The 13,398-nt window shown below is 46.7% G+C and overlaps 1 protein-coding gene across 6 annotated transcripts in view; it reads right to left on the minus strand.

Annotated features, from left to right (window-relative positions):
• Positions 1 to 13,398, minus strand: part of FOXO3 (forkhead box O3) — a 96,699-nt gene that overhangs the window by 66,305 nt on the left and 16,996 nt on the right. Inside the window, exon 1 of one of the 6 annotated variants that reach the window (XM_054195748.1) lies at positions 11,567 to 12,502. The exons of the other annotated variants lie outside the window; for them this stretch is intronic. Within the exon in view, the coding sequence (XP_054051723.1) occupies positions 11,567 to 11,587 (21 nt within the window). The 5' untranslated portion in view covers positions 11,588 to 12,502. Of the gene's footprint in view, positions 1 to 11,566; positions 12,503 to 13,398 lie in introns of those variants that run through there. 6 annotated transcript variants of the gene reach the window in all.

Genomic DNA, 13,398 nt, shown 5'->3' on the forward strand with positions numbered 1-13,398 from the left:
TCAGAAAAATCTCCAAGGAGCTCTCATCTCAACCGTGTCAACCTTGTTAGAGAAAAAATGCCAAAAAACTCCAAAGAGTCCATCACAAGTTCTAACTGAAAAAAGTTGCTGATGAGAGAAGATACCAGGTCCTTCAATTTTAGAAATAAACAAAAGATGTGCTTCTGGTAAGAAAAATCTACTAACTCGCTCCTTAAAACTTTTGACCAAAGCTCTGAGAGAGGCAACTGAGTGGTGAACACAAGCACCTCCGTCATCGTTGTTCAACACATTTAAATCCACAGGTAATCACTCTGATAAAATATACCAGATCTTGGACTCAGTTCTATTCCGCTGCATGTAATCTCTAAAAAAACCCCGGAAAATAAAGAACACCTTGGAAATTTATCATAACAAGTGCCTAGAGAAGAGGGTTCAGAGTACAAGGTTACAGCTACCTTTAAGCAAAGGAAGATGGAAGTCAGGTGCCAGTGACTGCGAAGTGCAACGCAATTCAAAAAATTCAACAAAGAGAGTTTGTATACTCTATGTGATTATCAGGTATCTTAAGATTACACTTAAATAATCAGATTAACAATTCAAAAGGAATGCAATACAGCTTTGGCAAAAGGGTTTTTTTTAGTGATCTTTTTTATTGAAGTATCATGGAAAGCACGGATAAATTTCCAGCACAGGAATACTGGAAATCTCCTTCATCTGATTCAGGAATTCCAGAAAGGAAAAGAAAAAAAGAATCTGTAAAAAAAGGAGACATTTAGAAGTGCCCAGTCTAGTCAAGGAAACTTTTAAAGTTGAAGAACCAGCTCTGTTAAATTTTCTGCATTTGACTTTGTTTCCAGTGTTACAAATTCAGTGTTATAAACTTGTTTTCAGTGTTATAAATTGTTATAAATTCAGCCCAACCAAGGGGAAATGAACATAGATTTAGAAAGAAGTGCTGGGGAAATAAGACGAGCTCTTTATGATGAGGTCCTAGAGCTCCTAGATGAGGTCACTCTCTAAAACAATGTAAAATACGGTATTAATTTCAGTCGGCTTGTCATAACACACTGAAGGTCTGAGCTACTTTCCAGCAACATGCCGAGACAGACTGAAAACAATAATAATAAAAGTCCAACTCCCAAATGACATTCTTCTTGAGCTCAGAGGCTCCCGACACAGAGAGGCAGGCAGCAGAGCCTTTCAACACCGAATGAGCCAGCTTTTGTGCTGCCTTAACACTGCTGTCGTCCATGGACAGCCGTGTCCCAGTTGACTGCAAAACCACCCTAGGTCACAGTGATGTCCTCTCGTCTTGTCCCTTCCCGTCTCAAGAAGAGGATGCTTCTGGGAAAGCGCCCAACTTCTTGGACAGAACTTCTTTAAGCACAGCCTAAAACCTCTCCCCATACCCAGCCATACTGACTCCGATGGACCCACTGTCATGCTACAGCACGAGTTTGTAAAATGCTGTCTAAATGTGGTAACTAGAAAAAAAATAGTATCTCAATATGTTCTTTTATTGTTTGGGAAAGTTGTTCTCACTGTTCCGTAAGAGTCTGTGGAAAAACAGAATTGTAGTCCAAAATTAATGTCACATTATGACATTCACTCAATTTTCATTCCCTCCTTTCTGAGTCAGAAGACAGAGGAAAACATCCTGCATTAAAGCAAAAATGTATGGCATATTAGGTACATCTAAGAGATTTCTGGCATAATCCTGCATCTGTATTTGGATAAAATCAAAATGACAAGTATGCAATTCCAAATTAATTTTCCCTTTTTTCCTGCTTTGAATCCAAATAACTCCTGTCGGGCAGCAAACTACGACCACCACACGAGCAGGGCTAATGAAACAACCCCACACAAAACTAATCACTGGAGACAAAGAAAAGGGAGAGCTTACTGGAGGGCAAATAAACCTAACACTGGGAAGTACCTAAAATAAGCAAGGGATTTACAAAACTGTTCTCAAGTCCATTCCATTAAATCTGAATTCTGAAACGACTTCTGCCAAGGAGGGACCATTTCACCTAGCATATTATGCACTGATGAAGTCAGTAATACGTCTTCATTCTGGTATGCAGAAGTAGCTTCTGACCCAAAGGGCGACCCAATGATAATGGCAACCTACTAATATTTGCTATAAGAAAACGATGCACAAAATATGTAGCCCGTTGCATGTTTGTTCTGAATACGCCTAATTGCTTACAACAGAACGGAATTTTTAAGATATTGCAAGGGAAACGTTTGGGTCTTTGAGTTAGCTGCCTGGACGCTGCAATGAACGGAGCCTTTTGGTCACTTGGCTCGGGCTGACCCCGGCACCTCCCGCCTGAGGGAAGATAGCTGTAAATCACACCCTGCGAGACCGCGTCAACATCCTCCATCTTCAAATGGCCTGGTAGGATCACCCCATACCCGGCAACGCCTGTAAGATCACGTAGGCAGTTGCCTCTCAACCTTTAGGATTTAAATTTTGCTGGCCCGACATGCAAGGAAGTCAGAAAACCTCCGAAACGCGCGGCCTCCGAGCAAAACCGCTTACACAACATGGAAGAGGCTGGGAGGAGAGCGGAACGTCTTCAGTTTTGCTTGTCTTGCAGAATACTGAACCATCTTAATTGCTTCATGTATTAGAGATAATAACGAAGGATCTCACTTGACTCTATGTGGAAGCACAGCACTAATATGAAATGAACTCTCGTGATGAAAAGAATAGACACAACTGCCTAAATAAAATACTAATTGGAGGTGGCAAAGGCAAGCAAAGGTGGGAAGACCAACTGTGTCCCAGCACCGTAAAGAAATATTTATTTCTAAAGGAAGTGGTTTGCTTCCCCTGGGTGGCTGGGGGAAAAAGAGGCAGAAAGTTCCTAAAAGACAGGTTGTCTTTGATCCTCTTAATACACTAGATTAAAAACAATTTAATTTATTTTTGCCAGAGGTCTCGGGAGCATCTGTATCTTGGCTAGCTTTAAAATACTTAAAATACAATTCAGTCCCATCTCTTGCTATTTATTCCTTTAAATGACCGTGTTAGGTACGAGAGGCTAGCTCCTGCAGCCAGAAAGGTATTTAAACACAGACATGCTATTTGATGGAAGCATCACATACATTTACTTCTCTTCACAGCTCTCCAGTCCCTAACTCGGACATCTCCCCATGGGAAAAGGGGAATCCTGAGGAAGACAGGAGGTGCCCACCACCGGGTCTCCCAAAAGGCTACGGAAGTCCTGGTGGACACAGCACTCCTGTCCTCAGCATCCACCACAACTCCAACGTACCAGCACCAAAGTGTTCTACATGCTGGGGCCAGGTTGTCCTGACAGCTCAGGGTGTGGGGGCCTTCGCCCACAAGAAGGCAAGAGATGGCAGCCACTAATTATCATTTTGCCATCTAGCAACCTTCTGGCATTAATATGGCCGATTTTCACATTAATTCATGCAGCCTGAAACAGGGAAGGACTGAAGTTCACTGAGGTGTGCAGTAGGGGCAGGGTGAAATATTTCCTTGGCTTCATCTGATAGCGTGTAGAGCCAACACGTTATCTTCTGGAAAAGAAGCACAGCCTCGTAAGAAACTGCGTTGGGACCATGCCCAAGACATCTCTGTCCTCACGGCCCAAAGGCTAGTGGTCATCGTCTCCCCTTCCCAATTCGCCACCCCCTGCAACCACAGCCAGACCCTCAGCTTTAGCGAGGAGGTTCCCCTAACCTCGCTGAAGCTGCAGCTGCCAAAACACCCAGCCAACAGGGCCAGCCGGGAGGCAGCCAGCAAGGGAAGGGAGCACCTATGGAAAGGGTGATGGGGGTGGATATCTCACACACGTGATGCGTGGCCCTATTTGTGTTCACAACAGCCTGCTGGGGACTACAGACCCTTTTCATTTGGTTGCCCCTAGCAGGAGCGGGGAGACCCGAGCAGAGGGGATGGAAAGCTGCAAGTATCCCAGCTAAAGCTGCTCTGCCCTGCCTGCCAGCACCCTCCTCCCACAGCAGGAATACCTTCGAGGTGCAGCAGCCGCTCCAAAACAAGAGAAAAGTCTCTTATCTGGCGCAGCATCACCTCGGCAGAGGAGCCGGCGAGAGGCACGCAATAAAAACAGGGTGGTAACCATAAATCGCCAGGATCTTTTTGGCTGCGTGGAGGTCTTTCAGAGCCACGAGGCAAGGCAAGGCTGCTGCCCCAAGGGACCTGGAACCGCATTGGGGCTGATAACCACACAAGCACACACACACAAATGGGCGCAGAGCTAGAAAAGCCAGGGGTGAAGGGGAATCACATTTTAAGGATTGAAAAACAACAACAACGAAAAAACTTTCCTCCCCACAAAATCATTAGAGGGCTTTGAGTCCATTCAGTCATGGCATTTTCACACAGGGTTTGTTTAGATAAACAAATTGCTTTTAATAAACTTTGTTAGCCCTCCCAAGCCATTCGTTAAACGCAGGGTAACTGCCGAATGTGGAGGTGACAGTTTTACTGGGAACATTTTCCCGCTAGCAAGCTCCTTCACTTGCTGCTAAGAAACAATCTGCACTTTGTACAAAGACCATCCTTAAAAACCCACTTCCCTCTTTTGGGAGAAAAAGAACACAAGCTCCAAACTGTGACCCTTTCAGAACCAATTTCAAAAATACTAAATAGGAAAACTTGCTAGCTAACACCCAAAAGGGTTTATATTCGTCAGCAAGGTAGGTCAGGCTGCCTTTTCTAACCGAACTGAGACAAATTCAGCCGGTGCAGCACCAGCCCAGACTCCTTCCCTTCCAAGAGACGGACAAACTACGTCCTCGGATGCAGCATCAATCCCTCCTGAAACCCACGGATGGCTCAGGGGCTCACGCCCTCTCAAAGCTCTCAAAAATACTCTGAGTAGCCATTTCAATCCCCTCTCCAATTACACATATCGAAAGGAAGGAGAAAAAAACCCCAACAAGCCCCACCTTGTCTCTCTGGGGCTCGGCCTTGCCATGCTGCGCTGACTTCAGGCATACAGCAGTATTTAAGACGAGCTGGTAATGGTCCAGATTAAACAAAAGTGGGTGCAGGACGGCGCGGTGGCCGAGACCAGGTTGCTGTACTGACCTTATATTCACGCCCTGGCAGATGAGCAGGGCTCAAATCATTTGGCCAGCGCAGGGTTGGGGGGGGGGCAGGCGGAGAAAACCTGCAGCCCCTGCAGCCCAAACCCAAATTTCTTCAGAGAGACAGGTAAAAGATCACATTCACCGAACTACTAAACATTACACCTGCAGCACAGCTCGGCTTCACGCAGCAGACCGTACGTCTTCAGCCTTTCGGGAGAGCTCAGGCACTGCGGGAAATGCTTGGGTTGCGTTTGCTTTTGGCAGAAACCGCATACAGAGCGCCGCGATGGGACCAGGGATGGGGAAGGGCCTTTCATTTCCCCAGCATCAGATCACAGTCCCACCCAGGTCAGCTTCTGCTTGCTGCCTCATAGCTGTTAACGAGCCTCCGTAAAACGAGTTGGCTGTTTTAATCCAGTTTCAAGTGGATTGTGCTTAGATCCCAAGGTGGTAAAAGCTTCAGCCACCATCAAGTGGACAGGCACATACTCTCCACATAAAGCTCAGCACAACCAGTACTAATCAGCAGCAGCCACGCAGGAGAGAAGCCAAGACGGAGAGGAGGCTGGAAATCCAGTTACCCACTCCATTCCTAGAAATGATTCAGCTAGATTGGATTTACAGCAAATGGGCAGAAGCACAACAAGTAGCTTGTCTTTGCTCCCTACGTTTTATGAATAAGTATTTCAGCTCCTGAACCCTTGATCTTTCTTCCCATAAAATGCTATTGCAAAAGCCAACTCATATTTTCCACACACATGGAAAAGTATTTGCTACCCATTCAATTTCTTAAACAAACACATGCACTTAGGCACCAGCTTTCTCCCTCCCCCCATTTGCATTTTTTCTTACAAAAATGCTTGTTTCTTCTTTTTGGGTCTTTCATTTCAATATTACAGTATTCTTTTTGCCTGTGCCATCACTAACTTTTGGAGGGCAGCAGACAACTTCAGGACGATGCGGTAAGCCATTAAAAGTAATACCAGGATTTCTGCTTTCTGTTTACAGCCTTATCAGAGCATGGCATTTTCCTGAGAGATTTGCACGCTTGCAGCGCCATTGACAAGTGAATGAGAAATAAGTAAATGCTTCGTCTGTACTGTAATAAAATAATTTTTTAAAAAGTCCTAAACCCTTTAAAGCACAGCAAATAGGAGGGGTTGAGGGTATTTTGGAAATTGTACATGCACAGTGACTACATGTTACTTCCAAAAAGCTGCTTCCAGCTGTTAGGTACAAATATCGACTTGAAAACGAAGCCCTAGGCGAAGTGCGGGCACTGGTGGAAGCTGCTGGCTGGCAGGGCACTGCTCCACTGACACCACGTACGTTCCGTGCTGTCACAGAACGTGCTGGTCCCTCCTGTCCTGGTCTGTCACTGGCATTGCATCACTGCCAGTGAAATAATGCAGCTGCCTCGCCACCTTTTTTTTTTTTTTTTTTCTTTTTTCTTTTTTTTTCTTTCTAAGGTACAGGGAATTTCAAGACCATAAATCTTTGAGCCTGTGCCCAGCTCTGTCGCCCAAGCAGGCCAGCTTCACCGCAGCACCCTGCTTTTTAAGACCCTTCTTTTTCCCCTGCCGTGGCCTCATTTGGGAAAAATAACCCCCTCGCCGCCTGAAAGATGTCATGATTAAGCTTGAAGATTGGCAGCCATGTTATTGCCTGTCGTTACCCACTTTAGGCCTCTGGGATTACTGCTTTCACTGACCATTATCGGCGCGCTCCCAGGAGCTGCGCCACGTTAAATGGCCTCTCCGATGGCCCCTGCAATCCACCACAAACCCCCGACGCTGCTAAAAGGCCCCAGAGCAACGGCTGGCAAATCTCAGCAGCAAAACACATGAAACTTTTCTGGGTGCTAACACAGAGAAGCTGCAATAGGTGTGATAAGCACCGTCTCACCAGGCTGCTGCCCTCTGTTACTGTTCAGCAAGCAAATGGCCATGGCCAGGCTGCCCACATGGCTTTCAAAGAGCATCTCAGTGCTGCGATCGCGATGCAGAAAAGTTCATTTTTCCAGCTTTGCCCACTATTTACCTGTGGCAAACCTGCCGAGTGCCACGCTTTATAATGGCAGAGCTACACATGGCCACTGCTTGTCATTTTATTAGGTTAGCAAAAGACACCAGAGACCATGAAAACATCCTACCATACGGTTCAACCACAATTTTAGAAAAAAACACTGCAGTTTCCTTCAAAAAATTCATAAGAAAAATCCCTTTCTTCTATATTTTGACAGCAGAGATAAAAAACATTTTGGGTGAGCTTTCAATAGTGTTTCCCAAATGACGGACACAGAGAAAACACTGCTGATTTCTCCAGAGCACCTTCTTTTAATTTTGACAATTAAATACATTAGCGTAAGGTTCAGCATCGGTTGCAGCTGCAAACGCTCTAGCTGAAACCTGCAAGCTACGTACTTGTTCAACCAGATTCATGTTATTATCTTTTCCCTTTCCCTTCGTTGTGGCAAGAGTAACAATTTAATTAGATGGGGAAAAAAAAAAAAAAAGAGCCCGTATTATTTATAACTATAGCGCAAGACATTATTTTTAGCCAAAGAACTCTTAAGAAAGAAACTGTGCCCAGACCGATTTTCATGTACAACTTCCTGAATTTGTGATTCAGAGCCAAATTTCAGGGACGACTTTAATTTAGGTTTTGATCCTTTTGACCTCAGTGCATGAGCAAGGGCTCCGGTTTTAGGTGCTTGAGGCTTCGCTGCTTCCGAGCTCTATAGATCTAAAACTCAACAGGTCCCTCAGCTGCAAAACCAGCGACGCCTCAGAAAAGGCAGCCTTCAGAGAAATAAAGCTGTCAGCCTCCTGCGGTTCTCGGGGAAATTTGGGAGGCGGGGGAGCGTCTACCCGGGCACTATACCAGGCTGATGGGAGTGGGATGTATCCCGTTACGGGAACTGTGCGTTCGCAAATAAGCGCCGGAGTCACAGGCTGTTCTGTGCCGCGCGGTGGAGATAACACCGACAGGCTTCACGCTGCAAATCCACCCTCCCCAGCAACTTCTTTTTTTTTTTTTTTTTAACCTAAACTATATTTGACTTTGCTGTCAAGTATTTCAGCGCAGCTGCTATTCTCAGGTTCTCTTAAAATACACACAGTAGGTACTGTACTATTGCACATATAAACATCTACCTTCCTACCACAGCTATTTATGACTAAAATAACTTTTCTCCATTTCTGATTTCATTTCCTCTCTCTGGGTCCCGTTCTACGTTGCACAGGAGGTGCTTTCAAGACTGTGCCCAGGACCAACCTCTAGCATGAAATAAAGAAGTAAAATGTTAGCCTAGTTTGAAGTTCAGAATTTAATGTCCAGTTTCCCTTATGGGTGACCAACGAGCAGGACTGGCTCTCTGACGCTTCATGGTTTAGGAAAAAGAAAGGACTGAAAGTCAGCAGTGGGCTGAGGGGGTGGTGGAGGGGAGGTGCCTGTCGTCTGCTGTTCCTCAGATACAGCAACCAACCTCAGTGTTGGTTCCAGTCTCTGCTGGGCTTAATACATCTCTTACTGGGGCTTGCACAGGGCAAGTCCTTTCTAAGGATCTGACCCAACTGCAGCTATCACAGCCAAAAATTGTGCACTTGCACAACAGCTACACTTAGCAGTGGTGGATCTTACTCCACCTGAAAACAAACCCCTTGGGTGAAGAAGAACACACATGCTTTTTGGCTGCACTGGAAAAGAATAAAATGGTAGTGTGCAATTAACAGGCTCTTCCATTCTTCTGGGACACTTTCATGGTTCAGGGGTTCTCCGCTGATGTGATGCATGACAGGGAGCCAGTGGCTCCTCTGCACTGACACCCACAGCATCACCTCCTAAACTCACCTGTTCAGCTTGGCAAAGCGTCTTCCTCACACAAACGCCTCTTGTTTCCATCCACCCTCATACCAGGCAAGTGTGGAGGTAAAACATGGGAGTTACAGAGATGAGGGGGCCATATATAGGAACAGATACCTCCACCTGCCCAGCCACTAAGTTTTCAGATGAGCTCCAAGCAGCAGCTCTCTACTGCACTCAGCACTCAGTGGTCAAGATGTTGAGAGAGATGTTCCCAGCACCCAGTCCTCATCCAAAACCTCCCGCAGAGGTACCTGTTCCACTCAAGACGATCTTGCTGTCAGTGCACATACCCTTCCATAATCAAACACATTCATGTCAAATGCTTCTTTTCCTCCCCAAGCTTTTGAACAATCCATAACTTCAGCATGACATTAGCTCTGACACTTGTGGGCAGCTAAGGATAACCACTCCCTCCTAACTCTCAGAAATGTTACTCTGGACATAGCTGAGCAGCCTCATGCCTTGTCCATGACCATCCTGCCTGCTCAGCCAGCTATTAACAAATAATTAACCCACACTGAGGCAAAGGCTCCTTTCTGCCTGATGGGATGGGGCCTCAAGCTTTCAGCGCGAAACTCCTTTGTACTGAACCCACTACGTCCTAGAAATCTTTCTGCGGGCAGCTGTACTTTGTAAAAACAGTGATGCAAACAGCAAAGATTAACGGGGCTCATCTCTTGCTGCTAAAGGAAAACGAACAGAGCTAGCACAAACCATTTCAAGGCGATAAGGAAACTGGGGTGACCGAGGCTGAACCCAGACTCCGTGACCTCATGGCACATGTCCAAGCACAGTCAAGAGGAAGCTCCCGCCCCAGGGAACTGGACACGAATTATTCAGTTCCTGAAGCTGAGCCACAACCCACCCCAGCAGGTCCCAGCTGCAGGCACGGGCGGCAGCACCGCTCTGCCTCCCATACGGCCGCTTCCACTCAGTTACCAGCGCTTAAAATCGGCCGCATGACCAAAGCAGCATGGGGAGACAAGCAGCAGCTCCATTTGGTCTCAGGGGGAATGCAGAGCATGGGAAGTGGCTGGCACTGGTTCGTGTAATTTTTGGTCTTTCTCAGATGCTAAGAAAAGCTGCCTATTGCTAAGATTCTTGCCGTTGCCACTAATTCACAACCACAAAAAAATGTTATTTACCTGGTCCCTTCCTCAAACACAATCTAACCAAGGGCCTCATCCCACTGGAGTGGAGATGGTGCAAATTCACAACCCAAGTGGCACACAACCACAGAAGAGATACCTTCATCCTTTGTTGAGCCCAACCAAGCAGCTGGATACCTGCATACATATGCTGAACCTGTCACTTCCTTATACAATTCATCAGTTTTCCTAAACACTTGTTGTTTCACAAGAGCCTTAGTCTTCCTTCTCCTTGCTTTTAAGTTCCTCTTTATTTATAATTAAGGACTTTGAGGACTTTACAGAAATATGCACTTCTAGGATGGAGAAGTGAAATTTATGATCAGATGCTCTAGATACCCCTATATGTCGGTAAATCAGGGAGCAGGGGTTGAAAAAAAATAATACTTGTCTGTGCTGCCTGTTCTCCTTGCTCCAAAGCCCATCGCTGGAGATGTGAGGCTGGTACTCTTCTGACATCCACCCATTTAAAACAACTGCTGGATTTGTGGTCAGAGGAAATCCCCCTCCTTTGTCCTGCCCTGCCCGCAAGATCAGACTGACAGGGAAGGCTACTGGAAGATGTTTTTGTCCTGACTTCTGGCATGGGATCCTCTGCACACCTCATTTAACAGACGCTCTGCACCCGCAACGCCCTCGGTTTCCCCATGTCTTTGCATGCAGTACGTAAGTGTTGTGTCTTCTGTATTTCAACTATGGGGCTTTGGTTTGTCTTCAGGTGACAGAAAAGCGTTTTGTCTGACATGGTGTGTGAGATTACTCGGCCAGATGTCTGTGCACCCTTTGGAGCAAGACGCTCATCGCTTGTCTGTCCTCCGCTAACAGGGACGGGGCTTAGCAATGCAGGTGACTGGTCCAGACCCACCAACTTCAGGTCCATTAAAACCTCTTTCTTTGTAGAAGAGAAAGGTGCACATATATCGCAAAAAGAAATTTACTCACACCTCAGAACCCGAAGTCATATGGTTTTCTTTCAATTTCTTCTACCTCCTTTTCACACCTTTTAACTGAAAGTAGAAGTGGTTTACAGCTGGGACACTTGCATCGAACAAAGCTCTGTTTGATAGCCCAATCTCAACCCAGGGCATGTTAACTCAAGGTTCCTACCTCTCCCAGCACCTTTCCTCACACACTGGAAAACGCGGAAAACAAACAAAAACCACAAAGGACACATGGAAAAGCCTCGATGCGATAGACAGGACAGATTTTCGGATTCACCTTCAACCTTTTCACTTTTCTGTTTTGCTCAGACACTAGGGGATGTGTCCAGGTTCTTGTATGTACATAGGCTGCTAATTTCTAACTGGTGTAGGCTTTAAGGCACGATGCGCAGCATGGAAACAAATGTTATTTAAACTCCTCCACCCTCCACAAAGGCATAGGAAAGCCTCAGCTGGCAGCCAGAATGCTGCAGCAGTGACACCGTTTCTAAAACTTACAAATCAGCCCCCAGCATGTATTGCTATGCAGGCACTTACCTGCACTTTAAATACGGGCATTTGAATTTTTCAATGCACAGAAAGCACACAATGTAGAAGGAAACAATTTTAACAGGACACAGAGCTGCATGGTAATGCTCCCTCCGTGTTAACGCGGCCAAAGCTTCAGCCGACACCACCGGCTACATGACAGAAATACTCCATCAAGCCAGTGCTACGGCTCTGCAAAACTGTAAATGATTACAGAATAATGCCCTGCAATCAAAGAACAAAATGTGTGCTGTAGATTAATCACTTTCCAAGAAGGGAAAGGAAAGATAGGCTTGAGAGATAAATCTGGCTGGGGTGTTTATGCAAGCGTATCATGCTCCTTAGTACTGAATGTCCCAGAACTTACAGAGGAAGTAAACACTGTGCTGGGGGGGTGTGCGGGGTGTGTGCGAGGGGTGTGCGTGTGCGTGTGCCCGCGCTCACAACCCGAAACGGGACAGCTTGTGAAAAATGCCTAACTTTCAGTTATGAAACAGGAGCCTCAGAGGTTCCCCTGACTGCCTGCTCTATTGCTACTGCCCGGGAAAATCTAAAAAAAGGACCCGCTCAGACACAGCCAACACTTCTCTGCGGCATTGCAAACTTTCCTACAGAATTCCCCAGGGATGCTGACAGACTCCTGAGCCCTCTCCCAGCAGCTGTAGCAGGCAGGCAGTGCATTCGAAGGCAGGGGCTGCGAGCGCTTCTGGTTGGGATTTACTTCTGGAGGCACGCTCCGGCAGCCTACATTTTCAGTGTCCCTCTAGCATATAATCACGCTGCTTTTGGCTGTGTAAGCAATGCCAGCTTTCATGCATTCCTCATTTTTGTGTAAACATATTTACATTTGTAACTCCTAACTGGCTTAACGCTACACAGGCATTTTAAGGCAAACCCTACCAGCACTTGAATTAAAAGCAACACTTGGTTGATAAGAAGCCCAACATGAGCCGGCAATGTGCGCTCACAGCCCACATTGGGGCTGTATCAGAAGAAGCGTGGCCAGCAGGTCGAGGGAAGTGATTCTGCCCCTCTACTCTGCTCTCATGAGACCCCAGCTGGAGTACTGTGTCCAGCTCTGGGGCCCCCAACATAAGAAGGACATGGACCTGTTGGAGTGAGTCCAGAGGAGGGCCACAAAGATGATCAGAGGGCTGGAGGCACCTCTCCTATGAGGACAGGCTGAGAGAGTTGGGGTTGTTCAGCCTGGAGAAGAGAAGGCTCCAGGGAGACCTTACAGCAGCCTTCCAGTACCTAAAGGGGGCCTACAGGAAAGGTGGGGAGGGACTCTTTATCAGGGAGTGTAGTGATAGGACACGGGGTAATGGTTTTAAACTGAAAAGAGGGGAGATTTAGATTTAGATATTAGGAAGAAATTCTTTACTGTGAGACACTGGAACAGGTTGCCCAGGGAAGCTGTGGATGCCCCATCCCTGGAAATGTTCAAGGCCAGGCTGGATGGGGCTTTGAGCAACCAGGTCTAGTGGGAGGTGTCCCGGGAATGATCATTAAGGTCCCTTTCAACCCAAACCATTCTATGATTCTATGACTTTGACAGTCAATTGCAAACACGGTGAACAACGGATGGACCAGCTGAACGAGGGGGGACACATTTCCACAGAGGGCTCCTGGTAACTTCAGCGCCAGCACGAGCAAGGGCTAACCCAAGCGGGGGCTTCGGCTGAGCAGGCCTGCAGAAACACCCCGCTGCCCTGGCACGAAACCCAACACTGAAGGAGGGAAGCAGCCCCAAGCCTGACCCCGATCTCTCAGGGCAAAACTGTGCAGCTCTAAACTGGTGCTGGTGAAGCGGGGTCACCTGCCAAGGGGCACATTCACAT

This window comes from Rissa tridactyla, chromosome 3 (genome assembly GCF_028500815.1).
Source record: "Rissa tridactyla isolate bRisTri1 chromosome 3, bRisTri1.patW.cur.20221130, whole genome shotgun sequence".
NCBI lineage: Eukaryota > Metazoa > Chordata > Aves > Charadriiformes > Laridae > Rissa > Rissa tridactyla.